This window comes from Phaseolus vulgaris, chromosome 5 (assembly GCF_051622355.1).
Source record: "Phaseolus vulgaris cultivar YP4 chromosome 5, ASM5162235v1, whole genome shotgun sequence".
Taxonomy (NCBI): Eukaryota; Viridiplantae; Streptophyta; class Magnoliopsida; order Fabales; family Fabaceae; genus Phaseolus; species Phaseolus vulgaris.
Window position 1 is genome coordinate 539,146 of NC_143502.1, and position 21,609 is coordinate 560,754.

At 31.6% G+C, this 21,609-nt stretch overlaps 3 protein-coding genes and 1 pseudogene across 6 annotated transcripts; 1 reads left to right on the forward strand and 3 right to left on the reverse strand.

Moving 5' to 3' along the window:
* Window positions 1–300: 300 nt before the first annotated feature.
* LOC150027405 (berberine bridge enzyme-like 22 pseudogene) lies at window positions 301–2,338 on the reverse strand (annotated as a pseudogene). The gene has a single exon (XR_016521208.1). The product of XR_016521208.1 is annotated as a berberine bridge enzyme-like 22 pseudogene (transcript).
* A 1,558-nt stretch (window positions 2,339–3,896) lies between these two features.
* Window positions 3,897–7,447, reverse strand: WIP2 (WPP domain interacting protein 2). 2 transcript variants are annotated; one of them, XM_090302789.1, is made up of 3 exons: window positions 7,328–7,447; window positions 6,074–7,115; window positions 3,897–4,776 (listed from the first exon to the last, which is right to left on the reverse strand). In XM_090302789.1, the coding sequence occupies exons 2-3, from the start codon at window positions 7,086–7,088 to the stop codon at window positions 4,028–4,030; spliced, it is 1,764 nt and encodes a 587-aa protein (XP_090158915.1). In that variant the 5' UTR covers window positions 7,089–7,115; window positions 7,328–7,447; the 3' UTR covers window positions 3,897–4,027. The 2 variants fall into 2 exon arrangements, with proteins under 2 accessions (XP_090158915.1, XP_090158916.1); XM_090302790.1 differs by having other exon boundaries at window positions 6,074–7,188; window positions 7,328–7,442.
* Window positions 7,448–9,094: 1,647 nt separating this feature from the next.
* CNX7 (co-factor for nitrate, reductase and xanthine dehydrogenase 7) lies at window positions 9,095–12,881 on the reverse strand. 2 transcript variants are annotated; one of them, XM_090302792.1, is made up of 3 exons: window positions 12,758–12,881; window positions 9,446–9,786; window positions 9,095–9,358 (listed from the first exon to the last, which is right to left on the reverse strand). In XM_090302792.1, exon 2 carries the CDS (start codon window positions 9,776–9,778, stop codon window positions 9,467–9,469), a length of 312 nt encoding a protein of 103 aa, XP_090158918.1. In that variant the 5' UTR covers window positions 9,779–9,786; window positions 12,758–12,881; the 3' UTR covers window positions 9,095–9,358; window positions 9,446–9,466. The 2 variants fall into 2 exon arrangements, with proteins under 2 accessions (XP_090158918.1, XP_090158917.1); XM_090302791.1 differs by having other exon boundaries at window positions 9,095–9,786.
* Window positions 12,882–17,437: 4,556 nt separating this feature from the next.
* LOC137834609 (P-loop containing nucleoside triphosphate hydrolases superfamily protein) lies at window positions 17,438–20,628 on the forward strand. The gene has a single exon (XM_068642680.2). It carries the CDS (start codon window positions 17,438–17,440, stop codon window positions 20,396–20,398), a length of 2,961 nt encoding a protein of 986 aa, XP_068498781.1. The 3' UTR covers window positions 20,399–20,628.
* The last annotated feature ends 981 nt before the right edge of the window (window positions 20,629–21,609 follow it).

Sequence of the window (21,609 nt, forward strand, 5' to 3'; positions counted from 1 at the left end):
TTAAATGTTGAGTGCAGAATTACAGCATCCAACACTTCACCATTGAAAGTAATCCAATGTGATGCAGGGTCACAACAATGGACCAAAACTTCATGAAAATGAATGAAACATGAGGTTGAATCTTTTTTACTTCTACAAAATCACAGTATGTCCTGTTAAATTATTTACTCAGCAAAATGTTAAGTCACATCTCAAAATTGTATGTTACATTTGATCACAAAGAAGAAATGAAATGTAGAAAATAGAAAAGGAAGGAAAGCTTGACCAGACATCTTAGGACGGTTCATTGGACAAACATAATTGGCAAGAGGAGGGAACAATCTTATTGGATCTTGTGACTTCTTGAACTGTCATACAAGTCTGTACATAAAAACATTTTATAATATCCACTTATAAGATTAAATTAGGGCTTAAATATATTTCTTAATAGAAATTTAGGAGAGAGTAATAGAAATTTAGGAGAGGAATACTCTGTTCATTCCTGAAAAAATTTTGGGGGTCAAACTTTGTCTTGATTTGTGCCAATCTTCTGAAGTTACCCTTGAAGTACTTCTTGCCCCAGACACTAGCCTTTGAGTAGCTTGTCTTGTGATGCTTGTTTTTGCCTAAATCAAGATCCTTGTAGTTGAAATAGGCAGCTCTAGGAGATTTTGAGACATAAGGAGTCATGTATCTATAAATCATTTTGGCCCAATGTAGATGCCTCTTGGATTCTTCCATGCTATTCACTTCCCACTTCACCAAGTACTGTATATTGTATAAGTTTCCCTTTCTGTGGGGAAATGGTATTTCAGATTCTGAAATTTCATTCATTCTACCACCATATGGTTCCATTATCAGCATTGCTAATGTATCTTCCTCTACAACCACTTTCCAAGCTCCTTCTAGACCAGTTTTTGGTATTGGCTCCTTTACAAAGTCAGACTTGGCCTTGAAAGAGCTTTTAGATGTGGTAATTCTGTTGAGCAAGAGTTCTAGAGGGTCGTCTCTGTTGAATCCAGCAATGAACAAAACTGATTGAATCCAGTTCATTTCAGTGCAGTCTTTGGCCTGCAATCCCAGTTCAGGGAAACTCTCATTCATCAGTGGAATCAACTTGTCTATTCCTCCAAGGAAGAGAGAGTTGAAGGTTGCTTTAAATGTCTTTGATTTGTCACCACTATTTTGAGCAACTATTCTGATGAAAAGATCCTCATGCAATTCAGGTGCTGTGTATTGCCACCTGTGAATGAGATTGTTGGCTCCTTCCTCCAATGTTCTTTCAACATTGAACACAGTAACAATAGGTGGAACTCTAACCAAACTGATCTTCCATGCAAGGATGACTCCAAAACTTGCAGCACTACCTCCTCTAATGGCCCAGAAAACATCTTCTCCCATTGATTTTCTATCATGAATCTTCCCATCTGCATCAATGAGGTAAGCATCAACAACATGGTCTGCTGCCAGACCATGCTTCCTCAACATGGTGCCAACCCCCCCTCCACTGATATGCCCCCCTATCCCTACACTTGGACAGGTTCCTGCAGGGAAACCATGCACTCCACTAGCCTTTGAGATTTTGTAGTAAAGTTCACCTAATGATGCCCCAGCCTGAACCCAAGCTGTTTCATCAGCAAGGCTAACTTCAATGGAACGGATGTTGATGAGGTCAACCATGACAAAGGGTACCCTACAAAGAAATGATAGCCCTTCATAATCATGGCCACCACTTCTGACTCTAATCTGCAGCCCAAGTTCTCTGCTGCATCTAATGGCTGCTTGAATTTCTGATTCATGGAAAGGTGTTAGAATGAGAAGAGGCCTCCATGATGAATTCACCCATCTAGGATTCTGTTCCAATGATAGCAACACTTGTGTATACAGTGAAGAGGATGTGGTGAAGATGATTTTTTCAATGGATTCAGAATTCCCATCAAGTTGAGTCATCAAACATTCCTTGAACTTCTTCTCAACCAAGGTAGAAGCTGCAAATGGGATTGGAAGAAGCAGTATCAGAAACACTGCTAGATAACCCATCTGCATGTTTTCTTCTCTACCTTTGGTTGACTGAGTTATGTTTCATATATACATGCATATATGGAACACTTGTCCACCTGAAAATATAGAATATTGTACTAGAGAAAATGGTGAAGCTAATTTTTTTCTTCCACAAGTCCAAAACATCCCAAATAAATAAACTGGGGGCAGTGATATTTCCAAGGCAGAAAGAGAAGCCAATGTTTAATTTTTCTTTGTAGTTGGCATATCTCAGATCGGCAGCCACATAAAGTATATATGGTGCTAAGTGTTGAGCTGTAGAAGCAACATATTAATATACTGTTATGCAGTGTTAACAGATTCTATTCATTGTTGATTTTTCAATTTCCTTCCAACAATAGCATGTGTTTGGCTAAGCCTAGTTTTTGAAAATAGTTAAAATGATTCTTGTAGCAGAGAACCACATGTCATATACAATAAAAAAATGCTGATAAAGTGAAGAATTATAATAGGGATGAATGATTGTTTTAAGGTAAAGAAATTATGTTTGAGAGAAATGAATAAGAAAGAGTGAATGTGGCATGTATGTGGATTTAGAATAGGTAGAGTTGGAAAAAGTCAATTTTTTCATATATATTTTTTTGTATGGAGAAGCATAATTGTATTAAGAGTTTTCTCAAACAAAAATGTGAAATCTAAGTGGATGTCCAGACAAATACCAGAAATAATTAAAGCAAACAAGAAAATTACTACTAATAAAATTGTGATATAATTTAGATAAAAAAATTATTTATGAAAAATATTTTTGAGCTTGCTCATAAAAAAATCATTGAAGATAATGCATATAAATAATTATTTCTTAAAAATATGTTTTCTAAATTATTTCTTCAAATAATTTTTTTAAGAAATTATTTTCCAAACTAATTTTTTTAAATAATTATTTTTAAAAACTAAAAAAAAAAATATAAATTATCTTTTCTTCATTTTTAAATAGAAAAAAAACAACGTAAAATCAAGAACTGAATGCTAAACTGAATTTTTGTTTAAATTACATTAAACGTTGAGAATTCCATTTTTTGAAAAACAAATTTTTAACTGTAACAGTTTAAATTATGCTATTTGGATATTTAGCATTGTTTTCTATTTAAGTAAAAAAAATTGAAAAAATATTTTAGTTTAGAGATTCCATGTGGACATTTTAATAGTTATTTTACCTCATGTTTCACTTTTTTTTCCATTCATATCCCTCTTTCTGTGTTTTTTTTCCTATAAATATTTTCTTTCTAGAAACTATCTATCAGAATTTATTTTTTATAATAAGTAAATATTCTAGAAATTAATTTTGAGGAGTATTAGTACATTTCAAACATTAATTTCTAAAAAGCTAAACATTTTCTAAACCTAAATTTTGAAATTATGAAAAATTAAGACATAAAGTGAATCTTAAATATATAATTTAAATATATATATATATATATATATATATATATACAGTGAATTCTCAAAATGTATTCTTAACAACAAGAAGGGCAAAAATAAAGGGTTATAATCCATCATTGTCACCCTCACAGTTGTTCTTGTATCATTCTGTGATGTGTGTTTGAATGCAGATAATGTTAGACTCATTTTGTGGCTAAGAATTTCCTCCTTCTTCAACAAAATATTAAAAAAATGCATAACAATGTAAATTTTTATTTAATCATATATTATTATCAATGATAAGGGGGTTAATTTTTGTAATAATTACAATAAAAATCATATCAAAATTGTTTCTAATCAATTAACCATGTATTAATACCAACTACAGGAAGAAGAAGAAGAAGAAGAAGAAGAAGATACTGACAATAACAATTGTTTTGCAGAGCACAAATTACAAGGGGCTGTGCACAAAATCATAATGAAACAAAGAGAGGAAATACAAGTTCTCCCCCTACCCAGAGAAAGAAGGGTCAGATTTATATTATAACAACGAAATTTTACATTCAAAAGATCAGCCAAAAAAGAAAAAACTTTTGAGATTGCACAAAATGAACCTAATTTTGCAGACCTAAGTGGGTACAACCATTCCAGAATTGGGTGATAACTGTGACAGAAAAAGCCAAAAGAAGGAAACTAAAAACATGAACTGTATGAGAAGATAAAATGTAACCTTACATACTCTTTTCTGCAGCACAAAAGACTCCTGAACAACTACACTATCACCACAATATTCTTCCAACTCTGCTGCTTTGTTTTTCAGAACTGAAGCCTTACCCTCTGCATCTACAAGTTTGTGAAGAACCTGTGCTTGACTTTCAGACAGTTTCTCTTGTTCTTCCAATAATGTCTGTTGGAAACTTGCTCCATCCTTCAGGTTCTGCAATACCTTTGAGATGGCTAGGTATTCAACCTCAGCTTCAATCTTCAGCTGGAAAAGGCCCTCGAGCTCAGATTCAACCCCTCTGCACTTTTTCTCAGACAAACCTACCGTTCTAGCAGATTCTTCACCAGAAACCTTTACACTACTCAAGGATGTTTCAAGTTCAGCAATCCTGGAGTCCTTCAGATTAAGCACACCCTGTAATTCCTCCAACTTGCTTTCCAAAATATTTATATTTTGTGTCAGGCTCAATACCTGAGGATCCGAGGAACTCGAAGCTGTTTGCTTAATTTCTTCAGCACCAGACTGATCAGAATGGCTTGATTTATCAAGTCCAAGATCACCAGTAGTACCAGCAGATGCACTGCTATACTTGCCAGAGTCATCAACATCAGGTGAAATGGCTTCAATCCCAATCTCCCTGAATTTCTGGAGTTCTGCAAGAATAGATGTGGATTGATCATCAGCAATGGCACATCTATATAAGTTCTTCTTACTTTAAACAGAAAAGAAGGAACTTTAACATACCATAAAAAATTAACAAGAAAAAATTTGTTGTTTCTCAGTATTATGCAAACAATCTACTTTCGGCATCAACAAGCAAACCCTAAATAGATTAAAGGAAAGGTTATCATATAGACCGTCATTAACTATTTAAGTAAATCATATATTTAAATATTAATGAGAAGTAGAAAACAGCATATGCTGTTTCAACAGATAATAGTCCAGATATGGTAGGGTAGGGAGGTAGAATTGTAGAAAGTAGCTTAAATGTCATAAATAATGTATTTGACCAACTAATAGGACCAAGTAAAGGTAATGTAATATTAGTCGTTAATGAAAACATTAATGGTTGATCTTCCTATGCATGCATGATTTGGTCAATTTTAGAGGTGCCAGATCATGAATAAATAATCAACAACCAATATCACAGTACCATGACAAACAAGCTAGTTTTGAAAAGAAACAGAAAATTAATAGAAAAATAAAGCTTTAATAGAAAAATACAAAGTGAACTGCGGGCATAAGCAAGAGGACAACAGTTTTTAAATTTAATATTAGAGGGTTGTTTGATTTATCAAGAAGGTTTACAAAGGAGACTAGAGTAGACCATCACATATTTAAGGTATATAATAAATTAATCAAGAAGTTTAAAAGGGGTTCATAAGAATGAAAACTATAAGGAAACAGAATATTGATTATTCAATGATTTAGTTCACAACATATTCAGCTCCATTGGATAAGCCTCAACCACATACCACGTATAATGTATTAGTGAAATATTTATGGAATGTCCAAAATTGTACCAAAAACTGGCAACTGCTACTCAAATTAAAAGGATAGTTTTGTTTTCAAACAAGAAACAAACTCCTTCATGCAATAAGACCCTTCACTATTCCACTGACAAGGTGCTCAAGGAGCCAAATCCGTTAAACAGAACCAAATCATTGGTTTCCTCTGGTTGAGTTTGGAAAAATATAAAATCATAATGTTTAAAAAGTTATGAAGTTCGATCAGATCGAAACATATTAGGTCAGTCATTGCATTAATATCTACTGTTAGCAGCTTAATTGATAGCCGAATTAAATCATGCAGCAGAATCCAATAGTCATGAAACTGCTAATAAGGTAATATTTGCAGCATAAATTTTCTCGAGGATTATAAAACAAAGAAACATAACAATATCAGTTGAAAGATGATACGATATTCACAGACCAAATAGAAAGGACAAACCTTCTTGAAGTGCCTCCTGGACAGCCTGAAGGCTACTAAGTGATTCAATCAAGGGATCTTCAATGGCTGATGATTGGTTGTTCACACTTTTTTCTTCTGTAACATCCCAAGACAAATTTGCGGCCAAATTCTCTGGTAGAAGATCTTCATCCTCACCAATGTTTTCGTTGCCATAACCAGCTTCAACTCCCTCAGTGAAATGTTCATTAACGTGTGCTTCACTACTATTATCTCCATCATAAATATTTGTCCTACCACTGTGTTTTCCATTACTGGTAACTGAAAAAACACCCTGCTTAAAGTTGGAGCTTCTAGAATCAGATTCCAAACTAGAGAAAGAATTTTCTTTCTCAATTTTGACTCTTCCACCTCCTCCTCCTGGTTTCTTACTGCTTTCACTCCTTCCCTTCCCTTGTTGAACTCGTTGACCCGAGTTTGCTATGTGCTTTGAATTCACATTCTTACTACGGTTCTTCTCTTGCCTCAACTTGGGCTCACTAGCTGCCGTAGAAGACTTGCTACTCCGATCCTCGCTATTCTCAGAATCAGTCCCAACAACAAAACCAGATCCAAGTGCATATCTTGAATCAGAACTTGAACCATGAATCGCATTGCCATCAGAAAACACCACATTCCCAAACACATTCGAAGATCCATCGCTTCTCTCCTTAACATCACGCAAAAATGGCTGTTTTCCACTCAAATTGGCATTACCAGGCAACCCCCTCTTCAAAACTTTGCCCGAATCAGCACTTGAATTTGGATCCTTAACAACATCTCTCCTAATTCTCTTCCATTTCTTCAACCCAACACCCTTTGTCGGTGTCCCTTTGGAATTCACACCTTCTCCACTATCCACTTCAACTTCATCAACCGTTCCCTGTTGATCCAACCCGTTTGCATCCGAATTTCCCTCGAATCCCAACTCAATCTTCTCGCTTCCATAGGAACCACCGTTTCCATTTCCATCATGATTCACTTCGTTCTCTTCCACGGATTCGCTACCCAAATCCATGATCAGTTTCAACCCTCTTTTCTAAATCTGGACATGGAGATCAAAACCCACTTAGAATTAATTGCCGTTGAAGCAGCAAATCAAAATGAGAATTCAAGAACTTCAACACAAAGCAAAAAAAAAAAAAAAAAACTAAGAAAAAATAAATGAAAAAAACGGTTTTTTAAAATTAGCAATCGAAAAATTGAATGAGAGAGAGAAAGTGAAAAAGAAGAGGATCTATGAATTAGATTAATTACCTTCATAAACGAAGTCCTTGGATTGGACACGGAAACCCTAAAATTTGGGATTTTGATGGGAATTGTAGTTTTATAGGCAGAGAAGGATCAAACGAAGTGAATGGAAATATAACATTTTAAAATTATTTATTTATTTATTTATATATAAATCATTGCAATCCTTTCTAATATTTTCAAATTTTTTTCTGAATTTTATTGAAATTTAGTTAAATCTCTTTAGTTTATTATTTATTAAATTCATTTTTGAAAATTTAAACATGCACTATGAGGCCATAATTTACACTATTAAGGAAATAAATCAATACTACAATAAGTTTAAGCATAATTATTATTTAACTCCACATTTATCATTAAACTGCACAGTAGAAAATAAAACATTAATTACTAATTACAGATATTTAATCATTAATCATTAATTACTAAGTACAAATTATGCTTTAAATTCTTTTGAACAATGTAATGAGAATTTAATATCTAACCATGGATTGAATAATTCACCTAATGGTATTTTTTTTATTAAATAAATAAATAATAATTCATTTCATGAAAAGCTGAAACAGTGACAATGGGGAATGTGGCCCACTATCATATCATATCATGGAAGCAGTGTATCTGGATCACACCTTCTTCACTGCTACATAATTTTTTTAAAAATAAATACACTTTAAATAATAAATATTGTGCTATGTTAACATGCACTTTTAATCTTTAATATAAAATGTAAATATTTTCAAAACAGTAAAATTAATTTTTAGAATTCAGAGATCAAATTTTAATATAATATAAAATTTTAAAATATGATAATTATAATTTAATGGTCACTGTCAAAAGAAGTATATCTAATGAGTGTCTAAAATACATGTCAAACTAAAGAAAGAAATTAAAATTAAAAAAAAATATGAAGAGTATTTGTTTGTATACAGTGTAACATATTTCCCCACTTTTTTTATAAATACTATTGTATTTTTAATCCTTTATTTTTTTTATTATATTTATTTTTATCTTTAATTTTATAGGTAAAAATGGTATCATTCTTTAAAATACTAATAATTTATACTTAATGTCTTGAAAATTTAGTACTTTTTGTGTTTGTAAAGTTAAAATATGTCCAATTTAGTCAATTTGAGTGCAATAAACTTTGTTGAATAAGTGATAAATATGGTTGAAAACTTATTTTGACTTTAACCAAACTGATAGTAAACATTAGAGAAAAAAAATAATATGACAAATAATATATTAGTTATTGTGACAAATTAAGTACAAAATGTTAACATCAACAACGTTTTGTTAAATAGTTAATTGAAAACTTCAACACCATAAGATTTGACACCAAACAGTGGAAAATTGTATTTACCATTCTTCTGAGCTGCTGCAGAAATTATTAGAACAGAGAAATTATAAGAAAATTATAAATTTGGATAGGTGATGAACACGATTTTGTCTTAGAAAACCATGCTTCATAATATGATTTTAATTTTTTTACTTTTCACAATACAGAAATGTTTGGTATACATGGTTTCATATCATACTTTTTAATCATACAAGAAACTTAGATAAATCAGTTCAAATTTCAGTTGCAGGTGACAGCAATTTGGAAGTTGCCTTCATCTTCCTTGGTGAACCTCAATTCCTAAAGAACACTTTTAGTGTAAAAAAAACATGATATTTTTATTCACCATTTCAAAAGCATGGAAACTTTTCCAATAATAAATCAAAAAAGGGAAAAGAATAAAACATATTCCATAAAGCTAAAATAGAATGCCACACTGACAAATGAAACTTTCTCATTTTCTCTTGAAGAAAGAAAAGTCTCCATGTTGGTTTACAACAAATATAGCATTAAATCTATCATTACAATCTTTCTAATAGTAGGGTAATTGTGCTAGATTCTCAAAGGGTTGAGTCCTTTTCTTAAATTATTACTTCTTAATTAACTTCATGATTAAACCGTTTACTAAGAAAACTTAGTAGTCTTCACATATATGTTGAGAAAGGTTAACCTTTTGAGAATTGCACATCAATCAAATTACCCTACATGAGATAATAAACTTATCAGTATTTACTCAAATTCATATATTTTTTCCCAGAATATTTACTGTAGTACAAAAGTAGAAGTACCCTGCACTGATATTAAGGTGATCAGCCACCACTAATTGGAGGTATTAGGGCCAACTCATCTGTGTCTTTAACAATGCTCGACTCTGTTGTGTACTCCTCATTCAGAGCCAAAACCATGCATCCTCTTATTTCTTCCAAACCTGGAAACTTCACAAAAAGCTTTTTCAAACAATCATGAGTAGTACTTCCAGATGGCACCTCCAGTGGCATCTCACTCAAGCCAGTGAGATCACGGGCTCTAGCAAAAAACAACACTTTTATCTTCACTAGAGAACTTTGATTCTTGTTCGGAGTGTCATTTTCATCCAGAGTCTTAATATCTCCTTCCATCATGTCCTTTTCTGCTTTAAAACAAGTTGTCAGAGACAAACTAGTACTTACAATACAAGACATGTTTCTGCAAACTGCAGAAAATTCAATCTGACAACACAAATCAATGTTTATTATTTATTCATTCACTGATAAAATAAATCAGGGGAAACATCTCCACCAAAACCATCTTCGGCTACTAAAAATGTTAAAATGAAAAATATCCCAGTCATCTAACTGAAAACACGATCTATATACAGTGAAGATGAGAACATGCTTCTGGAAGTGGATGTCAATGGAAAGTCACAATAATTATTATTTTTTGGGGGGGTTGGGGGATGGTTATTCGAGGAGGGCAACCAAATTTATCAGTCAGAAGCTGCCACTAATTTTTATTTGATATTGGAGAAGACTTAAAAAAAACATTTTAATTAAGAACTTGTCTTTACACCATTTCCTGTACTTAGATTTAGTGCTCTGCCAAGTATAGGGAAAGATAGAAAATTATAGGCCGAAATGGTTACCAGAGTTATGGGGCAAACATTTAGTAATTTCATCATTATTGAATTCATTCCATTTAAAGGAAATAAATAAATGCTAGAGAAAAAAATGACAAGTTATGAGCAAAAGTACAACTGTTGTTCAGACTACAGAGTAATAACTTGTAGAACCTGGACCAGCTTTCAAAGCAAACTAGTACACAATCGTATGGTATAACGGGCAACCTAGTGCACAAAGTTCCCATTTAGTGGGGTGTTGAAAGGTTAGATTAGCCCTAGCCCCAAAACCAGAAATTGAACCCATGATTTCTAAGCCACAAAGCAGCAACTTTGTTGTTGTGCCAAAGCTCATCCTCCATAATATATAATGGAATTAAAATGTGAAGTTTTTATGGTTTTACACTCCTGTATGTTTAAAATGACACTTGATTTCTGACATCCAAAAGTGTTATGACCATAATCAAGTGCATACCAAAAACATAACACAACATGCAAATTCAAATAATTTATGGTTAAAATTTGAGGCAACCTCACATTGATGTTGTAGAAAACCAATTAGTTGGCTTGATGCTAAGACAGAAATAACTCGTGATGCACAGGTCTCAGTCATACAACTCATATAACAAGAATGAGTGCAACTTCACAAAATTGATGCACGACAGCTTCATATTCAACTTCAAATAATTAAATACAGTCAGCTTCAGATAAAAAAAAAGTACAGAAATAAGATAATTACATAAAACAAACTCCCCTTTCAGCAAGATCATACTTTAAGAACCAAATAAAAAAATTCTAATGGGACAGAAACAGAAACATCAATAACCATTACCTCCCTCTTTTTCTAAGAAAAAAGGCCAATCCATTCATCAAACATCTAACAAGAATATACAAGAAATGGTAATTGATAGGTTCTTATAATCTGTTTGAAGTAAAAATGAACTGTCTTCGGCCTTCACATGTTACATTATTGTTACAATATTAGATATATTCAAATCTGCAGAAACTCAAGGCAAACTGCTGCAGTTATTCAATACTCATAAGAAAACAACTAATTCTGAAAGGATTTGTTTCAGGTCTGAATTATATAGTGTGTTCTGAAAGTTAAATTTTAGTTGTTACTCTGGTTGTTCTGATGACCACCAGATTCTGTAATTAAATAGTTAGCATTGGTTATCCTTTCATAGCAAATGAAAGGAAGTTGACCTCATTCAGTGTATCTAAAATATGCTAAAAATATCTGATTTGCTTTTATATATCAAACCTTTCGTTTAGAATATTATATTAGCAAACAAAAAAAACAGTTTAGTTTTAAAAATCTTGTAAAATATTTTTTTTTTATCAGCAATAAATTAATAAAATTAAATGAGACCCTTAAGGGTGTCTCAACCCTTATACATACCCACTTCTAGTTCAAGTAATGACAGTACATAACAGAGTTAAGGTTTAATTAGACTTAACACTATAGGACTTAAACTGAAGAGGAATCCCAACTCAAGATTCTGATATGAACCAGAAAAAACAGAAAACAAGCCAGTTGTGCCCTGTTTCCCTGTGGTTCAGTTTGCATACACTACAACAAACACTAGTGGTTGTAGTAGCTGCTTCTTGTTACCCATGATACAAGGGCAAGTCTTAGCACAATAGTTTTCAATCTCAAATGGCAGCACAGAGAGACCCTAAAAGTTCTATAGTGGCATAGCATGTAATAAGATGGCTGCTACTCTGACCAAGACTTAGAAGAGAGCACAGTGAGAAGGAAAGACCCATTTCAGAGCGATTGGAAACAGAACAATGTAGGGACAAGATGGGGAGAATGGCAGCAGAGTCACAGTGGCTGGACAGAGTGACATGAATGTTTGATAAAAAGTGGTCACATAGATTAGTGATGACCACAATCCGCAGAAAAAGCTTTTGTTTGAAGCTTTCCAAGTTGGAGAGCCTTAAGTGGTGCAACTTCAACCTCACAAGGAAATGATGAAGTGGTTGAAGATGATGAAGAGGGATATCAGTGATTGCACATTACACACAATTAATATACAAATTATGTTTCTTTAAACTCCTAGTGTTGTATACAGTTTAGAAAACCATTTTTAAGAGTGAGAGAAGCAAATCTAGATCATATATATATATATATATTCTATCTTGCTTCCTTCATATGCTGCAATACCAATTGCTATATTATGATGGATTTTTGGCTGGTCCTCATAATTCGCCATGTTTACACTGATCCTATGAACACAGTGTCAAAGTGCAGTTTTGATAATTCATTTCTGCTAACTTTTTCAATGAGTTCTAACACGAGGTATGAATCAATCTCACAGCATATAATAATAATTCTACACAAATTTGAAATAGAGTGTTTACTCTTCACAGGGAACAACAAAAACCAAACTGAGAAACCTATAAATGAGTATTTATATGAGAAGCTGAATAAACAAAAACCAAAAAGCAAAGATCGAAATCCAACATGAATAAGAAAACCTTAACGAGATAAGAAACAAACCTGAAGAGAGAAAAAGACGTTGGCGCGAGGAATCGTTCGTGAGAGAAAGTCGATTGTGCGAAGGAATTTCAAAGTCAACAAGAAAAAAATGATTTACCCTGTCAAATTGCCTTATTCCAAACACGCCGTTAAGCTGTGTTATAACTTTTTTATAAATAAATATGTTATTTTTATTTATTCGATTTTATTTGTTATATAAAAATAAAAAAATAAAAATATATCATTTATTATATATCAAAATTATGTTGTAATAAATAATATTTAATCATATACAATTAAATATGGTAAACACTTATAACTTAATGGTTTAAAAAGTATGGATAGAATTTTTTAATATGCACACGTTTCCAGTATTTATTAATTTACTTTTTTTGTGTGATTATTTTCTTTGTAAAATTTGTATTGTGAATTTAAAATACTAAAGATAAAGTTAAAATAAATTGCGTAAAAGAAATTGAAAAAACTCAAAAAAAAATATATTGATTTAGATAAATCGCGATGAAAATATATCCACCATTTTACTTGAAACCAGTTTGTATTGAAATTGTGGGGACAACTATTTCATTGTAAAAGTAATACAACTAAAGTCGTATCACTTATTTACGACTTCATGCACTGAAATTATATATGCTTAGCACGACTTCAACTTTACTAAAAATTATTATAATATTGTTTTTTTAAAATAAATTAATTAATTAAATTATTTAAAATATTAAAAATTTGATAAATTTGACAAATTTTTAATATTTTTTAGAAAAGAAATTTAAATAATCATAACTTTTTCATATAAAACTTAGATTGAGAGGTGTTAAAAATAAAGTTATTCAAAATAATTTAAAGAATGTCATGGTGAATATTGGAGAAGGATTGGAAATATTATAAATTTAAAAAAATCAATCATTTACTAATAATTTTTTATTTTTTTATAATTTCAATGTATTTTTTTTTTGTCTATTTTAAACTTTTAGTTTACGTCTTCATTTAGGATTTTATTTTTTATTTTCAAATAGTTTTTTATTTAAAAATAATAAAATATTTCTTAATTTTTAAAAATTTATCAAATTAATGATTTAATTAATTATTTCAGTTTTTTAAAATTAAATAACTTTTTTGCAAAAAAAATCAACAAAAGTTAAAGTCATACATGATACATGAATAGCATGAATTCAATTATTACTTTTAATTCGATGTTCATGATTTAATTGATTTCAAGCAAAATTGTTTAACTGCGATACAATTTCAACTTTTAACTTCCATGAAATTTGTATATCCATGTACGACTAATTCATATGAAACTGTGTCAGCAATTAATAGACTTTAGATTATAAAAAATATATTAAACATATGAAAACACAATTTTAATATATGAAATTATTTTTCAAAGATATTCATAAGTGTTCAATCAATTAATAGATTAACATTGTAAAAGAAATATTAAGCATATCAAAACACAATCTTAACAAATGAAATTGGTTTTCAAAGATATCATAAGTGTTTTCAATCAATTAATAGCGAAAATAACAAGTTGCAAACATTTAGTTAGGTAATACGTTTGTTTTCAATAGTTAAGATACTTTCAACTATTATTATACAGATCGTTCACTCACTTTCTTATAGTTTTCTAGGTTATAAAACCTTAGATTGTAAATGAAAGAAGTATCAAAACACAATTCTAACACATGAAATTGTTTTTCAAAGATATCATAAGTGTTTCAATAAATTAATAGACTAAAATCATAACTTTTATATAAATTGAACATTGAGGTGAAAACTCAAAAGTTAAATTTAGCCACTAGAATAATTAAAAAAAATTCTTTATTTTTATACAACTCAAATATTTTATTAATTCAACTTTATCAACTTAACTTGTTAAAATTGCAACATAATTTACATATCTAAACAACTAAATAAAATTAATTAGATCTCTTTACTTTAATTTATAAAATAATTTAAAAGTTAGATTAAGTTTAAAAAATTATAAATTATTCTTAAGATACTTTATTTATAAATAAAACATATTGATACAAACATATATTAATAAATCTTAATTTATTTCATTTAAATTTCAGTCCAAAACATAAACTCTATGCTTATAAATCCTATGATTAGAGAAAAGATGTGAAATAATCTTAAAATTTTATAAAAACAATAATAAAAAATTAGAAAATAAATTAGTAACTAATTAAAACTATAATTTATATACTATAATAATTTTAATATATTTTTTAAATCATCCTTACTAAAATGAAGTACTAGCTTTATTATTGACAGAATATGTTGCAATATAAATTTTACTATTATGAAGATATATAATATCATATGAAATAAAATATTATATTAAGATAACCAAATATTTAATTATTTAAATGTATTTTCAAAACAAAATATGTCATTTAATTAGTTTAAAACAACTAAAAATAAAATATAATACAAATCCATCTTCAAATATAAAAAGAAAATAGTTTTTTATGAAATTATCAGTGTTTGGTTCAGGTTGACCAGTCTTTGGTCCAATTTCCAATAGATTCTCTTCTGAACTACAGTACCATACCAACATAATTATATTCTGCACTTCATATTAGCCAAATCCACTTTTTTTGTTCTTAATATTTTCAAAAGTTTATTTTAAGACAAAATTAAATATAACATTATCACAATGTTATTATAATAAATGTGAATATAAAAAGTGTAAGGACTTTACTAATAAGAATCTGCTACTATTTAAATCTTAAATTCAACACTTTGTAAAGAAAAATTAAAAGTTAAAAAAATTACATTAAATAAAGAAGCTGACTAAAGCAAAGAAATTGTATTTTACATATAAAAAAAGATATTTGAGATTGAAATATAATATATAAATTTAATTACAATAAAGCATTTTGATTTAAAAATAAAAGCAAATAGAATTATAATAAGTTAAAGAACAAAGTATGTTATATAAAAAAAATTGAACTTGTTTGATTATGTTAAATAAATCATGTCACTCAATTATTTCTATTTTAGATAATATTTAGAAAATAAGTCAGATTGATTTAAGTCACCAACTCAGTGTGCTTATTCAGCAGTCTAATGTATTTTTATAATTAAAATTAAAATAAAAATAATTTTTTTATTATAGCTTTTATGTTAGGTGTCATGTAATTTGTCATTTCAGTAAAGTTGATACATCAAATAACAATAATTATCTATTATCACCTAAAAAATATATTATTAAAAAAATAAAAAAAATATGGATAGATTAGACCAAAACACATATGTTAACAAAAATTATATCTATGTAAACTATACTTAAAAAATTCTAAGAACAAAATAGATGAAAGTCTGATATACCAATGAAATAATTTTCTATGAAATAAATTTTAAATTAATAACTTATCAACATACACTTTTTCTTCACAAAATAATATGAGTAAACATAAATCTAATTTTTCAAATAAATATGATTTTTCTTATGGTGTTATATTATAATTTAAGTGGAAGCATTAATTAATGAATTAGAAACTTTAAATAGGTGAGTTAGATGAATTTGTGATTAAAACAAATGTAATGTAGAAACTTTGGTGTTTGTGCAGCTGAAAACTTTAACTGCAAGTGTTTTGATTTACAGCATGTGAAGATACAGGGCCAAGTGAATAAGACAAAATGAAAAATTGCACTATTCTGCATTAAACTATTAGCATTGATTCTCTCATGAAAAGAGCTAATAGTATTGAAATACTACACCATACTTGCTTTTCTTTTCCTTGTTCTGCTTGAGTCAGTCACCATTACAATACTTGTTCAGTGCTTATTTAATTATTATGAGTCCATTTGTTTTGGCAGAGAAATCAATATTATATAATAATCAATTCAAACTTGGGAGAATCCAATCCCATGTTAGATACTCTGCACATCTTCATGAAGGAGAGAGAAAGGGTACCCTGGACTTTGACAAGGGCCATTTCTTCTCTCCCTTTCAAAGGGTATCCTGAACTTGAAGTTGAAGCAGACACAAAGAAGTAAAGGGCATTAGCATTTTTGGTTTTTCAGCAAATGGTAGGAAAAATAAGGTAACTTCATTGTCTTCAGAGCAGAAGCTTTAGCATTATCATCAAATAAGAATGGCTTAGTGAAGTGATAGTCACTTTGATTTTTAGTAGACTTACATTTTATGTGCTGATATTGATGCTGTTTCCTTGCCACACAGTAGTAGCTTGGTCAAAACTGGAAGCTGAAACTCATCTCCCCAATTTGACATTAAAGCAAACAGTTTGGATGCTTCACAACTCACACCACAACAATCAGTACTGGCTGTACAAGTGCTATTTTTTCAGTACAACACACAGCTTCAGATGCTAGAATCCAAGTGATGAGTTTGTTTACCACATGCAGAACTCTTGTGTCTTAGCATTTTACTGTTGGATTGCATTTATGTTTCCAGGACCAAACAAATGCTGTAGGGTCACAATCAGAGTCACACAGATACATTATTCAAGTCTTGGGTATTCCAGCAGCTAATAATAGCTTCTTAAGACCTACCTATGCCCCACATAAACAATAGAGGAGCCTTTGCTAATTATTAAGAAAAAAATGTTGCAGAGTTTAGAGTGTAGTGTAACATGCTATGTACATCTATAGTGAGATCTAGCCTAAAAGTCACTACAGCTGCCTTTGTTAGCCATCTTTGAAGAGTTGTTATTCATGGAAAGTGAAAGAGAGGACAAGAACAAAGGCACCGATTCAACACACACTGCCATCTCTAGCACACTTAAAATCAAGATTGTGAGCTGCAGCAAACAAGGTGGAGAGAGTTTAGACAACTCAAACTTGCCTTCACCAAACATAAACAATGCCATAGAGTCATCACCTTATGGTTCTCCTCTTGTGTCACCACCTTCATCAGCATTTGTTTCAGCATTGCAGTCTCCATATATATCTCCAAGGGCCATTATACCAGACCTACCTAATGGATCTCCTTTGGAAAACCAACCACCACTACTAACAACAACCACTTCCACCACCAACCCTTCCACCCCTGAAGATGTACCAAGCAGTTCCTACACTCCCCCTTCAGATCAATATGAGTTCTCTGATGCTGACACAAAGCTCAAATATGTGACATGTGTTCCTGAACAGGCTCCTCCACGCATCTCATTCTCATTTCCAGTCCCTAGAATTTCCTTCGCAAAAGGCCCTATCTCACCAGCTACCAATGCCAAACTCAGAAGCTGTGATGTCTACATTGGATTCCATGGCCAGAACCCCAACTTGGTGCGCTTCTGCAGGTGGCTTAAGTCTGAGCTTGAGCTTCAAGGGATCGATTGCATGCTTGCTGATAGAGCAAAGTACTCAGACAATCAGAGCCATGAGATTGCTGATGGAGTCATTTGCTCAGTGGCTTTTGGAGTGGTGGTTGTTACAAGTTCCAGCTTTCTCAACCATTTTAGCATGGAGGAGGTGAGATTCTTTGCTCAAAAGAAGAACTTGATTCCTCTCTTGTTTGACACAGGACCTGCAGAGATTATGGCTCTTCTTAACTGCAAATCAATTGACAAAGAATGTAAAGAGGCAATAGATGGACTTATGAAGTGCAATGAATTCAATCTAGAGGCTAATGATGGTAATTGGCGAAGCTGCATAGCGAAAGCTGCGGGTATTTTAAGAGCAAGACTTGGTAGGAAGAATGCTGAGCAGAAGGATAATATGCAAGGACTTGAGAATTTACCCTTTCCAAGGAACACATACTTTGTAGGAAGAGAGAAGGAGATTATGGAGATTGAGGGTCTTTTTTTTGGTCGAGGGAGTTGCATGGAAGTCCAAGATCATTGTAGGGCAATCACCAAAGGAGAAGCTAGTGGAAGTGGACAATCTGAAGGTCTTGCAGATGAGGAAAGTGAACCAGTGATAGGTAGGTGTGGGAGGTATATTAGTCTAGAGATGGGGAGAAGCAAAGAACCAACTTTAGAGGCTTGGGTAGAACCGATCATAGGAAACAACTCTTTGAAGAGGTTGAAGAATAAGAAATCAAAGAGTGGAAACTACAAGAGCATGTGTAGCAGTGTGATTTGCATTAATGGGGTTTCTGGGATTGGAAAGTCAGAGCTGGCACTAGAATTTGCTCAAAGATATCACCAGAGGTACAAAATGGTCTTGTGGGTTGGTGGTGAAGCCAGGTATCTGAGGCAGAACATATTGAACTTGTCTCTCAATTTGGGATTGGATGTTGGTGCTGATTCTGAAACCGAAAGGGGTAGGATTCGTAGCTTTGAGGATCAAGAATTTGAGGCATTCAAGAGAGTGAAGAGGGAACTGTTTGGTGAAACTCCTTACTTGTTGATAATTGACAATCTTGAAACAGAAGTCGAATGGTGGGAAGGGAAGGATCTGTATGACTTGATACCAAGAAACACAGGAGGCACACATGTGATTGTTACTACTAGATTGTCCAAAGTAATGAGCTATGATACCATTCAGCTTCCACCTTTGCCATTATCTGATGCAATGATTCTGATGATAGGAAGAAAAAAGAAAGAGTATTCGGCAGATGAAATAGACTTGCTTGAAAAATTCAATGAGAAACTTGGAAGGTTGAGCTTTGGTTTGTGGATGATTGGTTCACTGTTGGCCGAACTTTCAATAGGGCCTTCTTGTCTCTATGAGGCCATTAACCAGGTGCCACTCAATGAAGATTCAAACTCTTCCTATATGAGCATTGCAGAAGGGCAATGGTGCAAGAGCAACCCTTTTCTCGTGAAGACCCTTCTCTTTTGTTTGGAAACTTTGGAGAAAACTAAAGCTAAAGGGAACCTCTTGGCCATAAGAATGCTGCTTGTAAGTGGCTGGTTTTCCCCCTCTCCCATTTCAGCCAGTTTATTAGCTAATGCAGCAAAGAGTATTCCTACAGTGGAAAGCCGTTTCAAGAAGTGGACCAAATCTCTGAGCCTAGCAACCAGTTGTTTATCACCACGGACATGGAAAAATGAAGAAGATTCAGCAATGGTTCTTGTGAAAATGGGATTGGCTAGGAGGGCCAATCAACATGATGGATGTTGGCTTCATTTCCACCCCATAACACAAGCATTTTCCAAAAGAAAAGGTGGTTTGCAATATGCCAAGGCTGCAATTCAAGGAGTGAGGAAAATGGGGAGTCAAGTTAACTCAGATCACTTGTGGGCCTCAGCTTTCCTTGTATTTGGGTTCAAATCTGAGCCCCCCCTGGTGCAGCTGAAGGCAATTGACATGGTTGTGTACATCAAGAGAACAGCTCTCCCTCTAGCAATTCAAGCCTTCACCACTTTCTCAAGATGCAATTCATCCTTGGAGCTCTTGAGGGTGTGCACCAATGCACTGGAGGAAGTTGAGAAGTCTTTTGTGTCTCAAATCCAAGATTGGTCTTCCCATGGTTCAGTTTGTTGGAAAAGGAGGCTGCAAAGAGGCCAAAAAGTGGATGAATATGTGTGGCAGGATGTGACCTTGTTGAAGGCAACACTGCTGGAGACAAGAGCAAAGTTGCTAGCAAGAGGGGGGCATCTAGACAGTGCCAAGGAACTGTGCAGAACATGCATCAGTATCAGAACTGTGATGCTTGGCCATAACCATGCACACACCTTGGCTGCTCAAGACACATTGGCAAGGTTGGTGAGAATGAGGAGCAAGATATGAGATTATGTTTGTTGTGTCATCTCTTTTACTGTTAAAACTTCATACAATCAACACCTGCAGTGAAGTTGTGTAAATGTTACTGTGGCAATAAGCATTACTGTGCATGAATGTACTTCTAATGTTCCTTGTCTGCCTCAGAAAAAAAAACCATTACTGTGGCAAAATGTTAGTCTTTACTGTAATGTTGGAGAAAACTATAGTCCAATGGAAAATTTAATACTTGTTTTAAAGTTATCACATTAATTTTGAAAACTAAAAAAAAAAAAAAAAAAGTGTTGTCATCATCTTACCATCTCTTTAATCCAAATTTTTAAAAACCATGTATGAATAATTATTAATATATATTTAGTAATCAAACCAAATTAATAGTGACTAGTTGTGTTTAGAAAAAGTGATAGTATTTTACTTTTTTTAGGGAACAAAATGGTGTTTTATCTATTTTTGAAAATTTTCTAGCACTACACTTAGTATGTGTAATGTGTTGAAATCATAGTCAATCTTCAATGATCTAAGGCTGTAAATATTTAGAAAAACTAAATATTTGTCAATTGATTTGTAATGTTTAGAAAAAAAAGGTAGTTAAAAAGCTAATTAGAACTATCAAATTAGTTGAAAAAATTTGAGAAACTAATTTATAGTTTACAGTTACTAAATTAGTTTATTGAGCTATAAAAATTAGATAAAAAATAATTATTGGAGTAGTTGTTAAATATAAAATAATTAAAACAAACATGTTTATATGTTATATTAATATAAATTCTAATTTTGATTAATAAAAATATATTCTAGACTATTTATAATTTAATTTAATTTTAAACTGTAGTTTTTCTTTTAGTTCAATTATGTTAATTTCATTTTTACTTTCAATTATTATATTTTTATATTGTGTATTTTACTATTACCACGTCTTAAAAATTCTTAAATTTTAAATAAAGTAAAAATGACATTTAAGTAAAGATCATACTTTCACAGTACTAAAAGTAAATAAAAATAATAATGTAAATAGTGCAATGATTGCAATATTAAATTTTTTGAAAATAGAAATAAAATAAAATAAATTTTTTATCTATTAATATCAATATCTTGAAGTATAATGTTTAAATAATAAAATAAATAAATATCCTAAATAATGTAATTGTTAAAATAAACAATACAATATACAAATAACCAACAAAAACGATTAAAAAATATAAAAAATTATTATTATCTTG

Bases quoted from the DNA above. Each gene is read 5' to 3' on its own strand.
- WIP2 (XM_090302789.1), bottom strand. From the start codon at position 7,088: ATGGATTTGGGTAGCGAATCCGTGGAAGAGAACGAAGTGAATCATGAT. The intron at 4,777-6,073 runs GTTTGTCCTTTC...CTATTCTTGCAG, and splicing joins CCAGGAGGCACTTCAAGAAG to AACTCCAGAAATTCAGGGAG.
- CNX7 (XM_090302792.1), bottom strand. From the start codon at position 9,778: ATGATGGAAGGAGATATTAAGACTCTGGATGAAAATGACACTCCGAAC.
- LOC137834609 (XM_068642680.2), top strand. From the start codon at position 17,438: ATGGAAAGTGAAAGAGAGGACAAGAACAAAGGCACCGATTCAACACAC.